At 36.3% G+C, this 26249-nt stretch overlaps 1 protein-coding gene and 1 non-coding gene across 12 annotated transcripts in view; both read right to left on the bottom strand.

The window, feature by feature from the left end:
• RAPGEF6 (Rap guanine nucleotide exchange factor 6) overlaps window positions 1-26249 on the bottom strand; it is a 212793-nt gene that overhangs the window by 65437 nt on the left and 121107 nt on the right. For all 11 annotated transcript variants that reach the window (XM_060637874.3, XM_060637875.3, XM_078451204.2 and 8 more), the window contains 3 exons: window positions 23777-23885; window positions 14257-14497; window positions 7531-7688 (listed from right to left, as the gene is read on the bottom strand). In XM_060637874.3, coding sequence (XP_060493857.1) covers window positions 7531-7688; window positions 14257-14497; window positions 23777-23885 — 508 coding nt within the window. The remainder of the gene's footprint in view (window positions 1-7530; window positions 7689-14256; window positions 14498-23776; window positions 23886-26249) is intronic.
• TRNAN-GUU (transfer RNA asparagine (anticodon GUU)) lies at window positions 15041-15113 on the bottom strand. The gene has a single exon. It is a non-coding gene; the product is annotated as a tRNA-Asn (tRNA).

The raw sequence follows: 26249 nt of genomic DNA, 5'->3' as shown, positions 1-26249 counted from the left end.
CCGTGAGATCAAGAGTCAGATGCTTTAACCCACTGAGCCACCCAGGCAACCCCATAATATGTATTTTATATTTTTACATCATACAAGCCTTTAATGACAAACATTAGGTTGCATATCTTTTATAATGACATTATGATGAATAATACCCTCCTCCCCTTCCCTAGTAGATAAACCTTTGCAGGCAATCTGATTATTTCCTCAAAGAAAATCCAAAAAGGGTGGGGGATGGGGGAGGAGACGAAGAAGAGAGAGAGAGAACTGCTGAATTCAAGGAAGGACATGCTTATTTTTAAGGTTTTGAAATATAGTGCCAAAGTGTTCTCTAAAAAGGCTATAATATTTTATCATCCTGGAATATAAAGAGAACAATTTTAGTTACATTCTTAGTATTCCTTCTTTTTAAAAATACTTTTTGGTATTCTTTATGCTCTTTCTTACTGAATTTATGCCAATACTAGATAACAACGCTCAGTCTACTATAAAGTGGCACATGTTTTCCTATTTTCATATTTAACAGGAAAATTTAAAATATTCATGCGGTTAAATCTCAAACTTTGTCATTTCTTTTTAATTTTTTGATTTTTGAGACAAGAAGAAAGAGAGCACAAGTGGGTGAAATGGGTAGAAGGAGAAAGAGAATCTCAAGCAGGCGCCATGCTCAGCGCAGAGCCCAACAAAGGACTCACTCCCATGACTCTGGGATCATGACCTGAACTGAAATCAACAGACACTCAACCGACTGAGCCACAAAGGCACCCCTTTACCTTTGTGATTTCTGCTATCAGCACATAAATCTTACCTCAAGATAAATGTTCATATGATATGCACAAATAAGTAATGATATTATCCTCCCCATTCTACCTTATTTTAAAAAATTTTTCTTGTTACACAGCACTGGCCAAAAACTTCCAGGACAATGTTCAATATGATGACCCCGGGCTACTTTTTAATATAATTCAGTGTAAGTAAAAAGTGATTTGACAGCATGAACACATGGTGTATTTTCCCCTAATATTACCGAATATTGATTATAAACATAAATAATCTGAAAATTAATCATTAATATTTCCCAATTTCCTAAAATTATTGTTACAAAATTGTTTAAAAATTTTTTTCCTAATATTCATTTTTGAGAGAGAGAGAGAGACAGAGTGTGAGTGGGGGAGGGGCAGACACAGAGGGAGACACAGAATCTGAAGCAGGCTCCAGGTTCTGAGCTGTGAGCAGAGAGCCCGATGTGGGGCTCAAACTCACAAACTGTGAGATCATGACCTGAGCTGAAGTCGGCGCTTAACCAACTGAGCAAACCAGGTACCCCAAAACTGTCTTTTTTTTTCTTAAGAAAAATATACTATTTGTGGGGTTTTTTTTTTTGTAATGACTGTAATTGGGTTGAGCGAGTTTGGTGGCTCAAGTAGATATGGTTTCTCTAGCACTCTCTTATTGCATTATTAACTTTAAGAGATGAAGAAAACTTAACAAATTTGTCTTAAGGCCATCTGAAGTATAATTCTGTTTAAAGGGAAGAAAAGAGTAATGAAATAGATGCGGCAGAAAATAATTTCACAGAATAAGGTAACATTCTGAGGCTAATGGCACAAAAAGAGACAGATTTCCATGACCGACTGGAAGATTCAACTGAACATATATGAATACAATTCCAGGAAAAAGGAGTCCTAAATGTTCTGGGTCTACTGCCAAGTTGGAAGCAGAAAGCTTCATATATTCAGTCAAGTCTCTTTTATAAGATAGATGCAACAAACTGCCTTTCTTGATGTATGCAAATATATGAGTCACCAAAAGCCTCTTGTTCATTATTTCCTTGCAATAAGACAATCCTTCAGGTGTTGATGACATCGGGTTTGTAAACCTACAAGGCTTAAGGTTAGAGTGTTTTATGATCCACCCAAATTGAGATGCTTCTCTACCCGTGGCTAGAAAATATTTTTCTAACTAACTGCAGTTTGCTAAGAGAAAGACAGTGAACAAAAGGGTTTCATTATCCCCATTCCTATCCTCTTCACAAAAGTAGGCCTCAGTTGTCTGGGGCTCTAGAATTGGATCAGCTTACTAGGTCTTTGGAGACTGAGCTTTCAGCCCGCAGGACTGGCTAACCCTGAGGTAAGGGGGAGATGCTCTGATCACTTTAATTTCTCTAGGGAAATTTATTCACAAAGAGAGGGTGGGAATTTGCACACATTTCATTTTCTCTTCTTTTGTTTGCAACATACTATTAACATCTTCTGGGAAGGAACTCAGAGTTGTGTATCTTGCTAAACAGTTAAAAAAAAAAAAAAAGTCATACTCTCTTAAAAGTGATTTGTTTCCCATGTGAAGGCCAAACTGTGACATAATCACATAAAAGGGATCTGGCATTATGAATGGGTACCTCTAGAACAGAACCATAAAAGGGATTATCCAGAGGGCAGCCCATTACCCAAACCCTGATAAATTTGCCATGGTAGTAAATGCCAACCTAGAAAGTTACCCGGAAAAGGATTAGAGGAAGACATTTCTTTGCATTGCTATCATTGTCAGAGTAAACCTATTTTTCTCTTTTAGAGTTGTTACAGATATAAAATATCCATATTCTTCATCAACATGTTTGCTGTCAGCAGGACATCAAAGATGTCAAACCTAATACTTAAACATGGCAGATATTCCAATGTTAATGATCAGATGAATGGTAGACATGAGGTCAGAATAAATTTCAATCAAGAAAAATGATCTAATTATTTCAAATTTTAGGCATGAAATTAGAATGCATATAAAAATATAACCCTGTAAGGAGAAAACACATTTAAAAAGACTCTTGGTGGATGACAGCATTTATTAGTCTTAGGATTCATAGTTCATTTTAAAAAAATCTTACATAATAGGTAAATAAATTCAAGAAAAGCAATCTCCAATATCTGGCCTTTCAACCCAAAGGCAAAATTTCTAGAATGCTAACTATAATCTTGCTGAATAAAATACAAAAATAAGATACTTGAGGGAAGCATGTATTGACCCTGATGTTACAGTAAAAATGGAAGACCTTTTTAGGTAAGATGATGATAAAATAAAACCAAAAGGCTGACTCTTGATTCTATCTTATGTTTTTAATGTTTATTTATTTTTGACTTAGAGTGAGTGAGTGGGAAAGAGAGGGAAGGAGGGAGGGAGGGAGGGAGGGAGGGAGAGGGGGAGAGAGAGAGAGAGAGAGAGAGAGAGAGAGAGAGAGAGAATGTGCATGCAGAGCAGAAAGGGAGACCAAGAATCTGAAGCAGGCTCCAGACTCTGAGCTATGTGCAGAGAGCGTGACAAGGGGCTTGAACTCACCAAATGCAAGATCATGACCTGAGCTGCAGCTGGAAACTTAACCTACTGAGCCACCCAGGTGTCCCATTTTGATTTTACTTTAAGTTGCTAAATGGTGAATAAATATTTAGGGAGTGCCTGTTATGTGTCAACCGTGTTCCATATGATGAAGATACAATAATAAATAAGATGGGACAAAGTCTCTGCTCATACTTGAGAGAGTAAGTGGTGGTTCAAGGAAAGATAATCTATATAGTGAAGAGTTTCACTACGAAAACACAAGATAGTTGTATAATGGTATAGATCAAGAATTGGCACTTTTGTTCTATGAAGGCCAAGGCAGTAAACATTTTAAGTTTTGCTGGACAGGAGGCAAAATAGATGATATTTTGTACACACACACACAGAATATATACACACACACACACACACATAAACACAAGAGAAAACAAATCTCCAGAAAACATGACAAAAATTTGAAATATAATAATAGTAATGCAAACATAAAATGTAAAGATACATAAACATAGAGACTTTGTCAACACTGTAAATGTCCACCAAAAGGGGACTGGTTAAATGAAATGCCAACAGCTGTTAAAAAAACTGTGGTAGAACAACACATTCTGAAACAGGAAAGTATTCAAGGTATATTGCCAGGTGAGATGGGTAGGTAGAAGAAAAGTACAGTGTATCATTTCGGGTGCAGAGAATGTGAACACATTTTATGTGCACTCAAATTTCTGGAAGGATATATGAATAAATGAACAATTGTTAATTCTGGTGAGTGGAGACTTATATTCTATCCTTCCTCTGCAATTTGATTTTTCAAAAACTTTATGTTCCTTTAAAATAAAAAATTAGTTAAAATAACTCAGACGTGGAATGCTGAATCTGAAAGTTTACTAAGTATTAAAGAAATCAAATAAAAGGTTTGTGCTATTAAATGAAAAAGTGGTAAGCAAAAAGTTCCATATGCACACTTGAGAAAAAAAAAAAAATTCCAGTTTCACAACCCTTGGGCCACACTCTTGAGTTGTTTTAGGCCTCATCGAACATTAGGTCAAAAATTCCCCCTACAAGTTTCCAAGTTATAGAGCAGCATGTATACTGATTCTATAACCAAAAATACATGTATTCAAAGAAAATGATGAAAAGAATACACACCAGTCTACACTGGCAAGCTTATCAGTGGGTAGAAAAGTTCTGGTTCCTACTTCATTCAATTCTGTATCATGGGACTTTTTAAAAATAATAAAACACTACACAGAAACATTAAGTAATGGAATACCACAGTTTTCAAGATACTTACAGTAAAAACCAACAGCTGTAGGCAGCAAAAACAAAGCAAAATCACAGAACAGTCAGCAATAAAAAGCAAACTATTAACAGTTCTGTAGCTTTCACCCAACTTGCTAACAACAATTAAACAAGCAGCATAAACACACTGAAATCAACAGTAAGTTAATCAGACTTGGCCAATGTCACACATGTACTACAATACACACATGTGATGTACACAGCTAACCTAAAATTCAGTGCCGTCACGCAGAACTTAAGGAACTGAATTTGGAAATTAATTGCTAAGGAGTATTTTATTCAACAAATATAAACAGCACCATAAAAGCGTTTTCAAAAAGTTATACATTTTGGGGATTAAAAAATACAACTTATAAGTTAAATACCTGTATGTGTTCTTTTTTTTGTAATTAAAAAAATTTTTTTGAGAGACAGTGGCGGAGGGGCAGAGAGAGAGAGAGAGAGAGAGAGAGAGAGAGAGAGAGAGAGAATCCTAAGTAGGCTCTGCGAGGTCAGCGAGGAGCCCTACATGGGGCTGGATCTCATGACAGTGAGATCATGACCTGAGCTGAAATCATGAAGCAGATGCTTAACTGAGTGAGCCACCAAGGTGCCCCATATGTGTTCATTTATATTGCTGGTATGGACACAGGCTGCAGACTGAGCTTTGCAGACTGACCTCTCAATATAGATTTTATCAAAGCATCTTTGGCTCTTTCAACATGTTTTCAATGAGTGAACTATGCAATCAAACCAAGTAGCACCTTCTCTTCAAATTTCAGTGCAATAAGGGGCTTACAGTTTCTAAATTTTAGTAATTTCAACCTCTTCTTTTGGTTCCCCCAGCTAACTCCCCAGCTGACTGCTCTCTTAGTCCTCTCCCTACAACCATCCCTTATGTTCCTCACCCCCACCTCTAGATATGCCAATGACAAAAAACAAAGCCATAAAAATCACTTAATTTAGAAATCATCGGTCCTTAAAAACTCAGCTTATGAAAGTATGCATACTTAGTTTGTGTTTTGGTAGTGTAAAAATATTTTATTTGTGAATGTAGTATAAGTAAGAGGCACTGCTGTGGGACACACATACAGACATGAAAATAAATTCCCATGCTCCTACTTGAAAGCAATGTAAGAATAGACAATGAAAATGCGTTAAAGATTTCTCGGGAAGGAGGGATGGCCTTCCCAGAGAATGTTAACATTTGAGCTCAGCATCATGGAATAAGAGAAAGTTCACCGGATATGCAGGGAGAGAACTTGACAGGTGGCAAAACAGCACGGGCAAAGAAATCACACTTGTGAAGATATGCGGCAAAGAGAGAGAATGTCAGAGTAGGGAGACTGGCAGGACAGAAGGCTAAAAAGGGGGTTTACAATCATGCTGTGTAAAGTGAACACTGACAGTTACTATGTTATTGTTGCAAGGTTACAGATTCACTCTGCCTTGTCACAATGGGGCTGAGATTCTGCGAACCACATTCTTGCCAACTGGTCCCTTCTTAGGTTATGCCAAAAAGGGCACCAAAAGCAACTGTAAGGTTAGAAGAAGAAAACACTTCCTGCTTTATGTTTTTTCTTGTGGGATTTTTCTTCCTGTACTACCCCAGCAACACGTCTTCACCCTGTGGTGGCATTTCTTTCATGTACCAGAAGATGAATCCACTTGGCAGTTTTCCTGCCTCTGTGATACCTTAGTGCTTACTTCTTTACCATTTTAGGTAAACAGTTAATTGGCAACAATTTCTTATATTAAATTCTGATTAAATATCTGGAGTGGTTTCTATCTCATGACTGAACCTTAACTACTTCAGAAATCATTAAGAATTCCTAAGCAGAGTAACAACTCATTAAAATCTGTGATCTAGAAAGAACACTGGTAGACAGGTAGAGAGGAGGATGTGTTGAAGACAGATTAGTGAGTTTTGTACCCTCTAACAGTTAAGAGGCAAATGAAATTTTTAAAGACCCAAATAACAATGTACAGAATGAATGTCACTAAACTGTGGTATGTTGAGTTTTTATTCAAGTTGCTATAATAAAACAGAAACTTTACTACTACACTTACTATATATTCCCTCCTTTCTAATAATGGGATTCATGTAATCAAGCTTCCTTCCTTTCTTATACTAGCTGTTAGGGCCTTCAGCATTAAAACTGAAGCTGAATCACAACTACACCAATCTTTGTAGATCTATTTATTTTTCTTTCTTTCTTCTCCTTGGACCTAATTATACATCTTGGTTTTAACTGTATGTGTCTTTTATTGAAAGCCATCCCAAATCCTTTCAAGTGATGGATACATAAGTAATTTTTCAAGTTTTTCTTCCCTGTAATGAAATTTTACATTATACAGTTAAATAACAATTTTTGTCTTTGGGCACGAACTGATGCATAAAAATAAACTTGATGTCCCACATGATGTTTAAACCCAAAACCAAAATTTAAGCACTAATGAAAAGATGCTATAGTATATCTAATTAACAATACATGACAATAAAACAATTTTAGCTTCAGGTGCTGGGGAAAAAAGTTTCCAGAAAATTACTAACATATTTCAGTACCTCACAAAGGAAGAGAAGTGAGGCCACCAAGACTGAAAAAATCTCCCTTATCCTTTTCCACACCATGGATAACTTATTTCTTGGCTGAGAAGCAGCATCCTTGCTTTCTTTCCACTGTTCTGATAAGGGTTACCAAAAGATACCTAAATGTAATCTCTTTCCTATGTACTATTTTATATTGGAGCAAGTACTGCTCAAGCTTACGCAAAAAGACAAAATGAATGTTGTGTTTGGAGTTCTGCAGTGAGTCATAACCTTGAGATAAGAGAAGAGGGAAGCAAGCAAATCTATTTGATACACAAGTCTCAACCATCTAATTTGTCACTTTGGAATCAATATGGCTATATAAAATCACAAACAAAAATTACCTGAAGGATTAGAAAAATCCAACATGCTGGTGGTAGGCTGCAGGAGATCAGGGCTGCTGGAAGAGAGTGTTCCAGGAATAGGCATTATAGCCAGACTGTGCCTGCAGTGTCTTGTTCCCACAATGCTGTCATCTTGCGACTGGCTCAGGCCTCCATCACTTGAAAAAAATGTCATACATCACTTTAAAGTAATTGAGAATTCTTAATGGTAAACGTTTCTGCTGTCTGTACACTAAGGCATAATGGAACCAATTCAGAGTGGTGATTTAAAAAATTATATATTACAGCAATTTAAAAATAGGACAACTATAATAATGAATACACTTATAAGTTAAATTTTTAGGATAAATAAATTTTAAGCAAGTTAAACCTAAGAAATTCTACTATATCAAAAAGGTGTACTTCATAATGCATCATAAAGAAATAGTCACATTGAGTTTCTGTTGGTTTGGTAAAGCAATTAAATCTGGGTGTGTTGGGAGCCTTTAAGATTGGCCAGTTTCAGGAGACACTAATATATGTATCCAACAAGGCACAACCACACCCCAACAAGGTTCACACTCACAACATAGTGGATGGTGACTTTTTAGGCAAAGGATGCAGCTGGGTCTAAACCCAAACCAAAAAATGGCAGGCTGCAGAAAACAAAGGGACCATATCCGAGTGACAAAGTAAGAGAGGTCTTTAAACATATGAACAACCGGAGAACTGCCCAAACCAGTGATAACTGGGAAAAGATAAGAGGAAGATGGCAAACAGAACAGAAAACAATGGGTATATGTGACAAGTACAAAGAAGAAAGAAGAGGGCCAGAAATCAATATAAAGGAAAAAGAATTTTATAGTCTCTGAAGTTTATTCGAGGACACATTATTTCTTGTGTGATGTCTCAAGTCTAATTACTTGGCTACTCCCTAGATGAGAACATCAAAACTACAAAAGAAAGCAAACCATCTAAAGTTGATTCCCTTTAAAGTTTTAAAAAATATCAATCAAGTGGCCATATGCAAGCAAATAAAGCACTCTTAAAATACTTTAAAGGTGTTACAGAGGCAACTCTAAATCCATTGAAGAGAAAAAAATCAAAAGAAATATAACTCTGTTACTTAAGTTTTAGATACCCCCAAAAGGTCTATAAAACAAAGGATAAATGAAACAGTCCTATATAAAGGACAGCAATGAAAAAGATTTCCATTAGCATCAATGATCAAAACACCATTTGTTTCTAAGAGTTAAACCAATTCTTAGGTTAACGTTAATTCTTATCTATGTTTTACTCAATGTAGTATTCTACCCAATACTTGTTACACATATAGAGGTATCACAGAATACTTACCTATTATCATGGAATGCATTAAATGAATGGTATGGGATACATCCAGAATGTTAGAGGAGTCAAACACAGGACTTAGGCAGATAAGGCAACTATGCAAGATGAAGTGTGGAGGATGGTTAAATAAACAGCTAAAGAGCTGCTGCTAGTAGCCAGACAAGGAAGACAGAGCTAGGACAAGCAAGACTGCGGAGGAGTTAGGGAAAAGCATGAAGACACGGAAGAGAGCAAAAGTAAGTGTTTCAAGAGCCAGCTATGCATAACCTGGATAATTAGCTACATGACCTCAGGGAAATTTGTTTCTGGACCTTGGTTTCCCCATCTAAAAATATAACTAATACTCTCTCTCCCCCAGGACTCCTGTAAAGATTAAATGAGGTAATGTGGATGAACATTTTGGCTCAGAGGAAAAAACAATTCCAATTTTGAAGAAGACAGTGAATTACTTTTACTGAAATTAAAACAGAACAGTACAAAACTAGAAAGTACATTTTAAAATTTTAACAGGCTTTCTAATTTAATTGATTTTTGAAAACAAATCTGCCAATTTTTGGACACAGACGGTCAAGTAATTAAATCCAAAGAAACAAACTGTTAAAAGAGGTTAGCTGGTCCCATTAATAATCAGAGTAGAATCAAATGTAATTGTGTTAAAAAGTTATAATATTCTACTAAAGGGAACTGGCTGCCTTAAGTTACAGTAAGATGGAATTCACTATAAGACTAAGGAAAGTGTATGAAACACTAAAAGTCCTTATCTCTTTTACTGATGTTATTTAACATTACCTCTGCTTTTTAATAATCAAAGACAGGACACTGTAGAGATATATTAATGTAAAGCTGGTTACAAATTCATGGTAATTAAGGTGTGAGCATGTATAAATGAAAACTATACTAATGTTATTATGTACAACCCATGCTATGACACGAATGAAACGGTATCTAATTGGCAAAATATCCATGCTTGTTTGGAAGCTGAACTGATAAAGCCCGTTTGCAAATATAGTAATTACATCATTTCTTACCAAAACAGTCTCCTGAGAAGATGATGCAGTAACAGAAACAACATACTTTTAAAAAATTCCTCAGTAACTCCCCAACACTAACTTTACTTAGAATAAAAGTATATTTTAGTTTCACATTATGAAACTAAGGCTACATAAACACCTGTATGCTAATAAAAAATAATCCCAATGTTAAAAGCAAACAAAGTATGCTGACAAAAAAGAAGGTGAGAAAAAATAATTTCTGATAAGCAAACAAGACAGTCTACTTCTGGGACTGTGTTACAAAGAATAATATTAAGCTGTTATATAAGCAATTTGTGATTAAAAAACAAAATAAAAGCTGAATGATTTTAAAAAATAGGACATCAGATTTGCTTTTTATTCCACTGATGTTATTGGAAATTAGTAACTATTTTTCTACTTCTAATGTTCAGGAGAATTCTTTCATTTTAAAATTATGTCATGGTTAGGGATTTGGGGAAATATCTATTCTTAATCTCAACTATTTGTTCCTTCCTTATTTTAATATTCTTTGTCTCACAGATACACATACTCTTTCTTATAGTATTTCGAGGACAATTCTTAGAGAAGTGAGTGCTACAAAGGCAGAGACCAAGAGCCTTTTTCAAAGAGCCTTGACACACATATGTTCAGAATTGTGGAATTAGACTCATTAAAATTTTTTCTCACTTAAAAAATATTCAAAGTAGAAAATTAAAGAAATATAGTGAACAAACAAGGAAGAAAACAATTACCTATAAAACCACACCCTACACAAAACCACAACCAACAGTTTTCCTTTTTAGTTATTTTTACAGTATACATTACAATCTAATTAAACAATCCCCTGTAGCTGGACTTCTAGGGTATTTCCAATTTTGTTTCATTATAGGTAATACTACTAAGAATATCTGTATACAAATCTTCATCAATTTATTACTAGAAGTGGAATTGTTGAATTCAAGGTATAAACATTTTTAAAACTCTTAATCAAAAAATGCCCAGGGAAACCTGGGTGGCTCAGCTGGTTAAGCCTCCAACTCTTGATTTTGGTTCAGGTCATGATTGTCAGTTGGTGGAATAAGCCCCAGATCCAGCTCCAAGCTGACAGCCAGGAGCCAGTTTGGGATTCTCTCTCAGCCCCTTCCCCAGCTTGCACACACTATTTCTCACTCAAAATAAATAAATAAAACATTTTTTAAAAATGCCCGGATACTTGATAGAAAGGTTGTCATTTCCTATTTCTTTTTTTTTTTTTAATGGTTATTTTTGAGAGACAGAGGGAGCAGGGGAGGGGCAGAGAGAGAGAGAGAGAGAGAGAGAGAGAGAGAGAGAGAGGACCTCAAGCAGGCTCCACACTGTCAGCACAGTGCCCAACATGGGGCTCGAACTCAAGAACCATGAGGTAGTGACCTGAGCTGAAATCAAGAGTCAGACGCTCAACTGACTGAGCCACTCACGTACCCCATAATTTCATATTTCTACAGCAGTTTGAGCTTATTATTTGTCTTATGTTATCAATTCAGGCCCTGATTATTCTCCTGTCAATCTGTGATAAAACAAATGATACACTGTTTTTAAAATAAATTATGTGTCCTTGATTATTATGGATGTGGAGTATGTGACTCAACGTTCTTTGCCTATTTTTCTATTGAAGTTTCAGTGATTTTATTGTGTACCTATTAAAAATCACCTGAATTCATTTATAATGATTAACTGCCAAGAAACAGGACACACATTCATTCTCAAAACTGCAAAGTGACCAGTCTGACAAATCAGTTCTCTGCAAAAAAAAAAAAAAAAAAAAAAAAAGGCTCCAATGAAAACCTTTATGATTTCTACTAAAATAACATATTTTTTCTCGTATTTATATGGCTGAAATTATTGGCATTTTACTTCACTGAAACGTGTTTAGAAGAGAGAGCCAGTTTAATATTAACACCTGATGTACAGTATTTTACTAATGTTAGCATTCACAGCGAACAGCCTCTGACTGGCAAAACAGACTCAATAAATACTTGCTAACTACTAAAAGAAAAAACAATTCCCTTCTGAGTTAACTACTTCTACAAGATATTTCATTTTGAGACGTACCAATACAAAGAAATAAGGCTTGAAAACACTCAAACGATTGTTCCTGGCCACCTTCCTTTCCATACCTACTATAAGCAAAGACAGAATCCAAGAGGTGAAACCAATTCCCACTCCCTGAAGGAGATACTATGGAGATGACAGACTGATCTAGCTGCCTGAAACTTGAACATAGCTACTTGGAATCTGACACTAACAAGCTAAAGTCCAGTACAATCACTGTCCTATGGTTCTAGACGACACATGTCACAATTATGCCTCTGTTCAAAATGAAAAATAGTCAAAGGATACATTTATTCTAGATCAAATCCACCAGGGTTTCTAGAAATGGAACTCGGGGTAATACCTCCTAAGAATTCCCTTTACAAACTCTTTTCTTTTTGGTCCTCCATTCATTTCCCTTTTCCCCAGTGCTGTCATGCACACTTCCGGTCATCCAAAACTGTCTCCCATCTTTACAATGTAGGCTAGTCCCTCTCATATTCTCCTTACCTCCCATTTATGAGAATACGACTTCTCTTACAGTGTTTGCTGTCCTGCTGTCATATGACAGTATGCTCAATATTAAAAGAATTTTGCTACTTTAAAGTTAGGATTTTTACAATCTGCTTGCCTCTAGGAGAGCAGTCAATAAGAAAGAAATGAGTGACAATAAGCAGAGAGCTCAAGATGCTTTAAATGAAATGAATTTAATTAAATTAAATTAAATTTAAATTTAAATTTTAAATTAAATTAAATGAAGAACAAATGTGTTACCTGATTGGAAGTAAGAACTCAAGAAGAAAAGCATGTTGAGATCAGGCAATCTCTGAGATCTTGAACACTATAAAAGCTGAGAGTTGACATTTACCTACTTCCAAGGTGTCCCCTAATTAGTGTCATTATTACAATGACAATGTGCTATACTGTCAACCCCAATACACCAAATACAACTAACAGAGCTTCTATCACTTCCTACTATGACACGATGAAGTCCATCACTATAGTATAATATTCAAAGTCTTTCATAACTCAGCTCTTCCCTATCTCTCCTGCTTCATCTCTACATGTACACCCAGAGTCTATATAACCTACCGAACTTGTTCCTGTCTTTGTGCACATCAAAACATTTATCACCCTGTAATGCACCATTTGTCTGCTTTCCCTTTTTAGATTACCAACTCTTAGAGGACAAGAAACTTGCTCTATTAACCTTCCTACATTTCTATATTTGAACACTGTCTGTGCCTTGTGTATAAGCATGTGGAGAATAAGGGGTTCCTGATACCAATGCCTTAAAAGTAGTAACTACCTCTTTTCAGCTCTAAAAACCACAGAGCATAGTGCTGGGAACTATAAGGAACTAAACAAATATTTGATTATGTTTTGCTTAAATGTTTTCTTCCTTTTATTTTTTTTCTTCTCTTTCTTTTACTTAATTCACTGTGTTAATTTATTCAACAAATACTGAGTGCCTACTGATGTGCTAGGTACTGAGCTGGATTAACACTTCTGTGATTGCTTTATGAAGTAGATAATGTAAAATATACAGATATAATATATACTACACCCATTCCCATCCACTTCAGTGAAATGATTTTCTTAAGTACTTTACAGACCTCAAATTACATTTCAAATCACAAAGTTTCCTTCAGTTTTGGTGACATCTCATTTTAGAAACAAGTAGATTTGACTAAAAAGGTCAGCTTTAGAATTCAGGAAGGAATAAATAGTGCAATAAGAGAAAGATGATTTAGAAGACAAAAAAACTAGCATCCGCAAATTTATCCTCAAGTTTTAAGATGTTCAAATTTGGGAGCACTTGGGTGGCTCAGTCAGTTAAGCATCTGACTCTTGGTTTTGGCTCTGATCATGATCTCACAGTTTGGTGATTTCGAGCCCCACTGCCAAGGCAGAGCCTGCTTAGGGTTCTCTCCCTCCCTCTCTCTCTCTCTGCCCTCCCCCACTCACACTGTCCCTGTCTCTCTCAAAATAAATAAACTGAAAAAAAAAAAGAAAAAAGATGTCCAAAGGACTTAAATTAGATAAAAAGTACACAAGAAAAGATTCTGTAAAATAAAATGGTCAGTCTTTCCTAAAATTCAAAACAAAGCTACTAGAAGAATATATACTCTAGTAGTGGTAATTTCATGGAAATGATGGAAAGATACTAAGATTTTCTTATTTATGGTTTACTTGAAGATTTTATAATGCGTTAGCTGTATAAAAAACAAATTGACCCCAAATTCCCTTCCCCCAAATAAAAACTTTAGAGTCAACAGGAAAATGTCTACATTACTGAGATGATTATACCTACCTGAACAGTTTTGGAGGCAGGATACTAAACCGTGTTTTATCCAAAATTTTCCTTATTTTGTTTCTTCCACCTGAAACAGTATTTGCTTTTATTTTCTTATTTCCTTTCTCCTGTGATGTCTGTTCGATATCTCCTGGTACATCTTGGATTGAATGGCGATTACTTTTTTTTTCAGCAATTTTAGGAATATGAGGAACACCATATTTTTCTTGTTCAGTCCTACTAAGTAACTCTTTGAACACTGTGTAAATAAATAAAGTTGTCATTTGTTTTATTCTCATTAGCAAGTTTTTACAAAAACAACAAATTTTAAACATAAATACAGTCACTTTCTATTATTTGGCCTTTCACAGTCTCATCCACTAAACATTATGAAATCTACACCATGCTTCATCAGCTATACCAACTTATCTCTTCAGTTTTTTTTAAGATTTTTAATTTTTTTTTTAACATTTTTATTTGTTTTTGAGACAGGGAGAGACAGAGCATGAACAGGGGAGGGTCAGAGAGAGGGAGACACAGAATCTGAAACAGGCTTCAGGCTCTGAGCTGTCAGCACAGAGCCCGACAAGGGGCTTGAACTCCCAGACCGCGAGATCATGACCTGAGCCGAAGTCGGCCGCTTAAATGACTGAGCCACCCAGGCACCCCTAAGATTTTATTTTTAAGTAATCTCTACACCCAATGTGGGGGCTCAAACTTACAACCCTGAGGTCAAGAGTCACATGTGCTACTGACTGAGCCAACGAGATGTCCTTTAAAAAAATTTTTAAAGCAATTTCTACACCCAACATGGGGTTTGAACCCAGGACCCTGGAATCAACAGTCACATGCTCTACCAACTGAGCCAGCCAGGTGCCCCTGTCTTCAGTTTTTATAAATGCCTATACTTCTGATATAGGCCAAAAGGGAAAAAAACAAAGTCACTGGCAAAATGAAAAGGAAGTAGGCAGGCTGCATGTTTGAAAAGTTCAAGGCTTCCTATTTAGCAATATTTGCTATGTAATACTAATAATAATAATAATAATAAGCAATATAACTGCTAATCCTCTCAGACTTTATAAAACCAGATATTTAGATTCTATTATTTATGTTATTTCATATCATAATATATATCACTTGATATGAGATAGAAGTACTGTAGTCATGTTGTTTTGTAAAATTTAGCCATTAAAAAAAGAAAAAACAAAAAAAGAGTTTTGATGGACCTATTTTTGCCAGAAATAAACAGTACTAAATTTAATAATAAATAACCATTTCCTCAAGGTCACATTTATGAGACTCCTGTCACTGAGTAAAGCAGCTAATAAACTTTCACTACAGTGGTCTGAAGTAACAACCAATCATTCTTAGGTAACTTCAGGTCGACCGTAAGTCTGAGGAGTTATTTCATCCTTAAGAACAGTACAAGTGCACTTGAAGATTTGCCTATCTAGCGATCTCTTTGCCTAGATCAGATTTTTTTACCTTGTGAGAGGGGCTATACCTCCTTGGGATCAAGTGAATAAAAGAAAAATCCATAGAAGACTATGTATCTAGTAACTATTAGTGTCATCTTTTCCAATTAGGGTAACCTCTATTACTTAGGTTTCATTAATGTCATGAAAATATTTTTCAGTTGTTTTAAATATGTGTTCTTAAATAAGACCTATCAACTACTAGAGGGGGAAAAAAACCCACTAAAAAGATAAATGCTAAGGCAGAAGGTAATTTCCTAAAAATTCATGGTGTCTGGGAGGGTCTGAATAAAAGAAAAATGAAGCTACATATTCTTGAACATGAAGGTCTTCAGAAGGTGCAGGTTTCAGTAGTGTTACTTGGAACCTTCATAAAAGAAAAATAAATTTTATAAATGTGCCCACTGAAAAACAGAGAATTGTGATCTTTTTTGTTGTGGGGACAAATCAATCATTTCCTTCAATATCAAACGAGTTACAAGTAAGATCCAATAGACAAAAGACTTAAAAGCTGATGCATTACAACACAAAATGGCTTGGTATTCAGTTGTAAAAGTAGATCATCTTGAAAGTTTCAACCAGGATGTTATCACATTACCAAAGCATACCGAAAGTTTATGAAAAGCACATTTTCTGCCTTCAAAATAATAAACATCTTTGGAGTCACCTTTTAAAGATAATTTGCTTGATTAAAATGCAACAAATTCCTTTGAGTTTGTTTAGAAAATTGTTTTATTTTTAAGCCACGTGGTAAAGGTGAAAATGCCTTTTTGAGGTAAAATTGATACACATCCATGCAAAAAAACACTTATTGACCTACAAACACGAAGGCACTACACTATGCGCTCGCAGATAACGCCTACTGCAGAACAGTAAGTGTACAAAATATGGTACAGAAAGATCATAACCAGAGGAATTAAGAAAGCAGGAAAGGGAAAATCCTAATTAAGTTGCTGTAAGGTGAGTAGATTTTAACTAGGCAAAGTGAGGGGAAGGAGGAATGACTCTAGGTAGAAGAAATCTCAAGTTCCAAGTCCCTGTGGTAAAAAGAAACAAAGAAAATTAAGATGACTGGAGAACAAGGCAAAGAAAGGGCCTAAAAATGCTACAGTGAAGAGCAACAGGAAATCTTTAAATGGGCAGCAGATATCCCTGCCTGTGGTATGTACATAAGACAACTCAAGAGTGTACACAGTAGCTTACATCTTCACTGGACTTGTGTATATAGTTATAAATAAAATTGTAGAAATTTTGATTTATAGATGAAGAGAAAATAATAAATTTTAAAAAATCAGTCAAGGTTCAAGACAAAAATTAATAGGTGAGCAAGTGTAATTACAATGCTATTAAAAAGCAATAATAAATATATGAATCAGAAATGAAGGTGCCCAAGAATCAAGAAAAGTAATAAATTGGACTACATGAAGATTAAAAATTTCTCAGTCTCCACAATTACGTACATATGTACACACACACACACACAACAAGCAAAGTCAAAAGACAACTTGGGGAAATATTTGCAACCCTTCGACTAAAAGATACTGGGGGTGCCTGGGTGGCCCAGTAGGGTAAGTGTCTGACTTGATTTTGGCTCAGGTCATGATCTCATGGTTCATGAGATCAAGCGCCACATCGGGCTGTGCTGACAGTGCAGAGCCTGCTTGGGATTCTCTCCCCCTCTCTCTGCCCCTTTCCTGCTCACACTCTCTCCCAAAATAAATAAATATTAAAAAACACACAAAAAAAGACTACAAGATATTGTCCTTTCTTATAACACATTCAAATACATCAATAAAACATGAGTACCTCAAAATAAAAATGGACAAATTACTTTGTAAAAAATAAATGTTAACCTTTGAAAAAAAAAGGTGCTCAACCTCCCTCATTATTAAATAATGTATATGAATAAAAATAAAGTTGATTATACCTGTTGCAAAGGCATTCTTATATTCTGATAAAGAAAGTGTATGTAGACTGGGATAAACTTTTGGAAAGTGAAACTGCAGCACTGTTAAAAATTAATTCCACTATGAGAAATTTACCTTCTAGGTCTATCTACATAAGCATAAAAGTATACAGGATTTTTATTTCAACACTGTAAATAGCAAAAACTGAAAACAACCAAAAACACCCATCAATACGTTAGCTCAACAGATTATAATGATATTGCAGTGGATTTCTCTGCAGTAACAATTATACAAGAATTAAATCTGTATCAACTCCTAAGCAAAGATCCAGAATGCTATACACAGTATGGCTCTACTGTATACCTTTTTTAAATGTTTTCATTTTCAAAACATACACATATAATACTTTTATGAAAACATTAAAATGCTAATAATAAATTATCTGAGTGGTGAGATTTTCAAATGTTAGAAAGTTATGAAAGCCAGGAGGAATAGATGAGTTAAAATACCAAGGTAAAAAGATGGTAAACGGAGATTGCCTGATGTTTTCTTCTCTCAACATGAAGTCTAAACACGAAACGGGCATCAGGTAGAGAGACTCTACTAGAGGAAAAAGGATTTTTGATGGCTTCAAGTACTGGCATAAAAACTGGAATACACACAAGGCCCAAAGCAGTGATGCCTTCCTCCATGGGACATATCTACTCCTAAGACAAGGCAGAAGAGCTGGGGACAGGTTCGAAATTTCTTAGTCTCATGGTACTTAGGAGACAAAATCACACAACAAGGAAGGGTGTGCAACCAATACATGACATATTTCTCTGCTTGGGGAGAGAGGCTCAAGAGCTAAGTTAAAAAATCTCTCATCAGATTCTCTGCATCAAACACATGACAAATCTCACTCTCAGTTTGAAACTTGGGTATAGTCTAAGTAATTTTGTAACCTAGCCTGACCCAGCTCAATTCCCCTTACCTTATATGCTTAAACAGAGGAAATGGCAAATCCTTTCTATGAGAAAATACTAATCTGCCTATTTGCTAAGGTTCCTTAGTATACAAAGTACAGCATACAATAAAAAATTGTAAGACACACAAAATAAGACACTTTGATAATAAGGGGGGATCAGAGAATAAAAGGTAACACCCATTTTGGAATTAACACAAAAGATTTTTGTAATAACCGTTATAAATATATTAAATAAAATAGAGATAAAATGGATGAAAATATGGTTTTGAGAATTGAGTTTATAAGAGAGATTCAAACAGATATTCTAGAACTAAAAATTATCTAAAATGAAACTCTCTGTGTTCAAGGGCAGGACAGATACAGAAGAAAAGAGCAAAACTTTGCTTAAACCCAGGTCATTAGAAAATATCCAAACTGAAGCACAAAGAGAGGGAAAAAGGTCAAGAACACAACAGTCTGTAAAAGATGCATGGGACTCAATCTTTTAATATGTAAGTAACTGAACTCTCACACAGAAAGGAGGCAGAATGGCAAAGGCAATGCCTCAGGTGATGACTGCGACAAAGTTTTGCTATCTTTGTTTAGCCTTCTGTGGGCTGTGGTACAGTTTCCAAAGCTTTGCAGTGTTATCTCCACCTGTTTGATCTGCGCCACCACTCAGTCTGCCTGGGACCCGAGCAGAGGTCCACTGGCATGCCAGTTCTCCAAGTCTCTGGTGTGCTGAATAGGATCACATCCATGCACACACACAGGATGGAGGTGAGCTCGGGATCTCATAAACAACTTTATGGAGTTGTCTTCTCTACCTCAGTTATCAACCTACTAACTTCCACAGTTCCTTAGGCTACCCTTTTCAGTCCTTTAGAAAGAAATTGCTGACTCTGGCTCTGTAGGGGCCAATGAGGAAGAAGAAAGAGTGTGGGGGGGGACAATGAAGGAGCCACAGCTCCAGTGAACGGTGAAGAACGTTCCCCTCCCTCAGAAGTCTGGCTTGTGCAGCTGTATTGCTGCTTGGAGGCTGAGGCCTGACAGAATGGGGAAAAAAAGAGGGGGGAAAAACTGTGGGGATTCCTTTTCCCACTCCTCAAGCCAGGCTTCTCCATTTGAACCTTTACCAGTATGTACACAACCAGGTTTCAGCTTGCCTTGACTCCAGTCCAGTGTTACTGGAGTAAAAGGAAAAAAAAATTAATTAATTAATTAATTTACTCCTGGTAGTGGGACTTTAAATTTTCCAAGTTCTTAAATGATTCTGCCCACGTTTTACTGTTGAGCTGACTGGGAAACAAAGGGTGGCATGTGTTTACTCCATCTTACCTAGAAATGGAACCCTCAATTTGATTTTTAACTTCACAGATACAAGACAGTTACCTAACAGACTGTGTTTGATACTCTGGAACTCCTCTGGTTCTGTTTCTGTTGGTTCTGGATTACACTGACTTGAAAAAAGATTTTTTTAAAAATGTTTATTTCTGAGCAAAGGAGAAACAGAGAGTGTGAGAGGGGAAGGGGCAGAGAGCGAGGGAGATACGGAATCCGAAGCAGGCTCCCCGCTCTGAGCTGTCAGCATAGCGCCCAATGCGGGGCTCGAACTCACAGACTGTGAGATCATGACCTAAGCTGAAGTCAGACACTTAACCGACTGAGCCACCTAGGTGCCCGGGGATTACACTGACTTTTAAGAGAGCCTCACAATCTTTGATTGTTTGCTTAACTCTGTATTTGAAAAATTATTTTTACAAATAATAGGTTATTGGGCGCCTGGGTAGCTCACTTGGTTAAGCAACCTACTCTTCGTTTCAGCTGAGGTCATGATATCGCGGTTTGTGGGTTTGAGCCCCACGTCGGGCTCCAGAGTGAGTGCAGAGCCTGCTAGGCATTTTCTTTCTCTTTCTCTCTCAAAATAAATAAATAAACTAAAAAAAAAAAAAAAAAAAACTTATTAAAAAAGACACAAATAATAGGTTACTGCTGGAATCCTCAAAAGATTTTTATGTTCTTTTGCCAGGCACCTGAGGTCCCAGGGCTAGAGCCAGGGCCAAAATCTGAGGTCTTTCCGAGTTGCTTAGAGTACAACCCACATCCACTTTAGAGTAAGCCATTCAAGGTCCCAATCTTCAACAAAGGTTATTATGCTTGAGCGTTCTGGCCTTGGTGGGTTCTAACACTAGAAACCTGTGATTTTATCCTGCAGTTCTTCCTCTCGGCTACATTCTATGGATTGATAATGTCCCTGGAAAAAAAAAGACATCCTTCTGGGGTATGGTTTCAGGAGGTGGGAAGGGATATAACACATCCAGTTTTGTGTTCCTATCAAGTGCAGGATTCCAAAGCTTTAGACTTTTGCTAGGAGTCTACTGCCCAAAGAGGCTGTCTTTCAAGAGCTTTCCTGTACTGGTGAATGTCTGAGAGCAGATATGGCTCCAGTTCACGTCTTTCCAGTCCGATTCTCTCTCTGTTCTATGTCAGGTAGTTGTTAGCTCTCTTTTTGGATTGTTGCACTTGTTTGTAACTACTTTTTATATTTTAGTCTACCTTTTCTGGTTATTCTCCAATACTGGAAACAGAAAGTTAAAACAAGTTTAATTCATTTTGCTCAGATTTCAGGTGCCCTTTGATTTAGAAGATTTGCATCCTTCTTTCACTCTGGAAAAGTCTCGGCTATTGTTGCATCGACATTACTTTACATTTTGTTTTTGTCATTGCTATCATACTGTAAGTCACTCTGAGTTACTTCTTTTTCAATGACTGTTTCTTTTTTCCTAATATCCTGTTCTTATTTTAAGGGATAACTCTTTAAATCTGAGCACGGTTCTAGAAATGTTTTTCTTCTCTTCCTCAAATTAACTACTTTCCTCAGATTCCGTAAGCTCAGTTATTATGTTTCCCACCATGCCTCAATGATTCTTGTTCTCCTACACCTAGCTGTCAGTTTTAGGGGCGCCTAGGTGGCTCAGTCAGTTGAGCATCTGACTTCGGCTCAGGTCATGATCTCACAGTTTGTGCGTTTGAGCCCTGCGTTGGGCTCTGTGCTGACAGCTCAGAGCGTGAAGCCTATTTCAGATTCTGTGTCTCCCTCTCTCTCTGCCTCTCCTCCACTCACTCTTCGTGTCTCTCTCTCTCAGAAATAAACAAACACACAAAAAAAATCTGTGTTCTGGTCACAGTTTTCCTGTCTGTAGGTGTTCTGACTGCGAGCTCCATATAGGACAACCTAAGTGCTCATCTCTGCTTCACTGTAATGTCAGAGTTACCAGGGCTTCATTCCAGATACCACATCCATACTAAAATGCTCCATTTTTAAAAATGCTTTATTACTATTACTTTGAGATACTCTTTGGTGTTTTGCTTGGGATAGAGTTGGCTGACCATTCTCTGCCAAGGGTAAGGAAGGAGGTATTGAGGACATGGGCCCTCTTTTGCAGTACCACAACCTACCCTCTACCACATCCCATCTAGAGTTCTATTGGGCAAATGTCTCTCACCACTCAAGGAGTCCTGAAGTGGTGGCTTCCCTGCCTTTTGTACCTTTCAGATCTATTTTTTCTGTTTCTTCCCATGGGCCATGTTATTAATCACCAAATAGTACTATCTTTATATTTTTATACATAATAGTATGTGATACCAGGTAATAATTATTACGTGAGGGCACAAAAAGTTCAAGGTCTTTGATCCTTGTAAGAGCCCTATGAAATACATCTAAACAAAGTCAAGCTTGGAAACACTAAGTCAGATGCTCTAAGAGACAGAGCAAGCTCTGCTTTCTTACTTTTTAAAATCAGAATCTTTTTGATTTAATCCAAAAGTTGATGTTTCTAGATACTAGTCCAAACTCCAGGAAACCCAGGAACTGTGAAGGCTCACTTATTTGACGCTAAACTAATATAATATTAGGAAATTGCCAAAGGAGTTATATATCAGACTTAACAGGACATAATTCAGTAAAAAGGACTCCACTGAAAAGAGGAAAAATACCCAATGTTTCATTTTTCATTATGACTAAGTGCAGTATGAGGAGCAGTGAAAGTGAAAAAATAAAACATACTTCCTTTTCCATAGGCAGTTTTTAAATTCAACTCCTAGTTTTCAAAATGCAACCCAGATGACCTGAAGAAATTTTCCCCCCTAACTTCATTTAGACTCTTAAATTTTCTTTGATAATTTTCAAACTATTATGCTGTTTTTATTATCGCCCTTCTCAGAATTTCATTGAATACCCTATGGTATCTAAGGAAACCCAGTTACAATAAGTCTTCCCTAAAAAGCAGGGGGGCGGGGAGGGGGAACCAACAAAGAAAAAAAAAAATGCAAGCGCAAGCTTTAGTCTTTGCTTCAAATAGAAACATGATCAAAATACTCTGCAGATACAGTAATCAACATTTTTAGAGAGAAAGGCAGAGTACACTGTTATTAAAAATCTGGAATTCAGTGATTAATTCTTTTACTCAATTTAGTTTCATGAAACAGCCAATCTAGCATTCGTATTATTTTTTTTTTTTTTTATTTTTTTATTTTATTTTTTTTTTTTGGGACAGAGAGAGAGACAGAGCATGAACGGGGGAGGGGCAGAGAGAGAGGGAGACACAGAATTGGAAACAGGCTCCAGGCTCCGAGCCATCAGCCCAGAGCCTGACGCGGGGCTCGAACTCACGGACTGCGAGATCGTGACCTGGCTGAAGTCGGATGCTTAACCGACTGCGCCACCCAGGCGCCCCTAGCATTCGTATTATTATTTAGCTAGCTTTCTTCAGAAAGCTAGCTAAAACATTAGCAATAGTCTGAGTTGCCCATTAGCAGGGGGAATAAAGGCCTGATTATGATTTTTATGCTTCATACAGGTCATTCTAAGTTTCACTCAGTATCTCCCAGCAAAGTATAGTACATAATACCTCTTCAGTAGACACTTCACACGTCTAACCAAATGTACGTGCACACCTCTTTTAAAACTTATTTTTGTAAGATACCAAAATAATGCAAACGATGAAAAATGAAAATTCTAGAATACATAGTACTTACTATACCTCAACACTGAAGTTCCTAAAAATGATCAAGGAGCTCAAAAAGAAACATGTTTGTATTTTATTATTTTCCTTTTCATTGATGACTTTTGCTTTTAATTAACAAAACAAACAAAAACAGTAAACAAAAAGCAGAAGAAAAAACCTTTCAGTTTTTACAACAAAACTCACCAAAAATGTTGGTCTTCACAGTAAGTGCAAGGTGAGTATTATTCCTTAAAATTTCAACGGCCTTCGCAAATGTAATGTTCTCAAAGTTTTGTCCATTTACTTCCATTATCTTGAAGAAAAATACAAATTATGACAGAAACAATATTAGCTACTTCTGCAACCTTAGGTGTAATGGTGAAAAAAATGACACTGGAACAAAATGCACCCATATGTGAATAATGTTCATCTCTACGAGAAGTGGAATTACCACTTATTTTTTTTCTCTATATTCTATTTCCCCAAATCACTACTAAAAACATTTTTTGAAAGTTCATTCCCTCTGAGATCAAAGAAAAAATTTTTAAAAAACAGGATGGTTTATATATGAAACAAAAATAAAAAAAATTTTTTTAATGTCTGTTTATTTTTGAGAGAGACAGAACACGAGTAGGGGAGGGACAGAGGGAGAGGGAGACACAGAGTCTGAAGCAGGCTCCAGCTCAGCACAAAGCCTGATGCAGAGCTCCAACTCACGAAGCAAAAGATCATGACCTGAGCTGAAGTCGGACACTTAACCAACTGAGCCACCCAGATGCCCCTATATATGAAGGAGAATTTTAAATCAAGACACATCAGCTCATAAAAATTAGTGCTTGTGTATGTATATGTAAATTTTACTGAAATATTCTAAATGCAAATTTATTGCTTTTAAAAGACAGAATTCATTCAAAAGTGATACTTTAAATATATCTACTATCCTTTGCTGATGCTGAATCAGGAAGTCGAAAAGCAGCAAGTACAACTGCGATGGATTCTTGCATGTGATGTGCTGACCCTTCACAGAAGGCTTCCCAAACTTGGCTGTACCTCCAAATCGTACAGAAAGCTTATTTAAAAAATACTAAATCTAACAAAAAAGGATAAAGAGATAAACATAATGAGGAAAAAAAACACAAAAAACAGATAAGCAGCACAGAGGACAGATGTCAGGACTCACACAATGATTCCAACACGGTAAAAAAAAGACTGAGAAACAAAATATGAAAAGAAAGAGAAACCACAGAAGTAAAATGCGGAGTTGAAAGAAGTCTTGAGTCTACACATTGAAATGGCTTGAGTATTGTGCAAAGATAATAAAGAGATCTATTTTTTAACATATCCCAAAGAAAAATTTGAATTCCACGGACACTGAACAAAGAATCTTTAAGCACCACTGTGGAGTTGGTGGGGTTGGGGATGGGTAGGAGGACAAACAAAGGAAGCTAGAAAAGAAAAAATAAAGGTTGGTTTGGACTTCTCTTGGGCAATAGTAAAATGATGTGATACTTTTCTATAACATCAATGCTCTGAGGGATAAATAACTGTGAACAAAGAATTTTATACCCCACTGAACAAAAGCATTATCAAACATGCAGGGACACAAAAAACTATAGTATTTATAGGCCCTATATAAGACAAGAACTAAAAGAGATTCGAAAAGTACTAGAAGACACTGGTGAAATGAATCTTAATCATGGGGGCATGTGGCACAGATGAAATGGAGGTGATCAATGACATCAGTAAGGAAGGTGTAAATGTGTACATGGTTATTAGTGATAAACCTCCGAAACTTAATGCCAATGTCAAAAGTATTCTCAAAAGATAAATGATGTTAAAAATGACTTAATAATCTAGATCTAACATTTCAGATCATTTTAACAATAACTGAGAAGACTTGAAGGAAGAGGTAAAAAGTAGATAAATTTTCTCTCAAAAATGAAATAATCTGATTTCATTGTTTTTTTCCTTCCTTGTGAAGAATGAGATGCTCAAATGAGTTTAAAATAAAATACTAGAACATTAAATACACTGATTCTGGAATTCTAGCTACTAGAAATTGTTAATGAATGGTGTGGGGTTAGGCCCAGAAATCTGTTTTTAAAAAGTTCCCTTAGTGGAAGAAGGGGCTCATTAAAATTTTAAACCAGCTTCTTAACCCTTGCACTCTTGGTATTTGGGCCGGGTAAGTCTCTGTTGTGCGGGTGTCCTGCTGTGGGGTGCTGGAGGCTGCTTAGCAGCATGCCTGGCCTCTAACCACTTCATGCTAAGAGTAACTTCTGGATCATGAGAATCAAAATTATCTCTAGACACGCCAAATGTCTCCTGGGGGGAGAAAATCACTCCCAGTTGAGAAGCACTGCTCTGCAGTGTGGAAGTTTTTACAGTGTGAATGCATTCATAATTTAAAAAGAAAAGCGCTAGTATAGTTTAGTTAAAAGTCAAATAAAGCCACACTCTAAATGAATAAATGAACAAACAAAACTTTAAAATGGGGAAACATAACCTTCCCAAGTGATTTAGCTAAATTTGAAAAATGACTCTTTGGTGTGCATGTGAATCACCTAGAGAGAGTGAGCTCTGTTAAAAATACAGATTCCTGGACCTCATCATGGCAGACTGTCACTAGTACAATTAGTAGAACTGAGGTAGGCTTAGGAATTGCATTTTTTAGTAA

Source organism: Panthera onca, chromosome A1, assembly GCF_046562875.1.
Source record: "Panthera onca isolate mPanOnc1 chromosome A1, mPanOnc1 haplotype 2, whole genome shotgun sequence".
In the NCBI taxonomy this organism is placed as follows: Eukaryota; Metazoa; Chordata; class Mammalia; order Carnivora; family Felidae; genus Panthera; species Panthera onca.
This window is presented reverse-complemented; position numbering and strand designations above follow the sequence as displayed.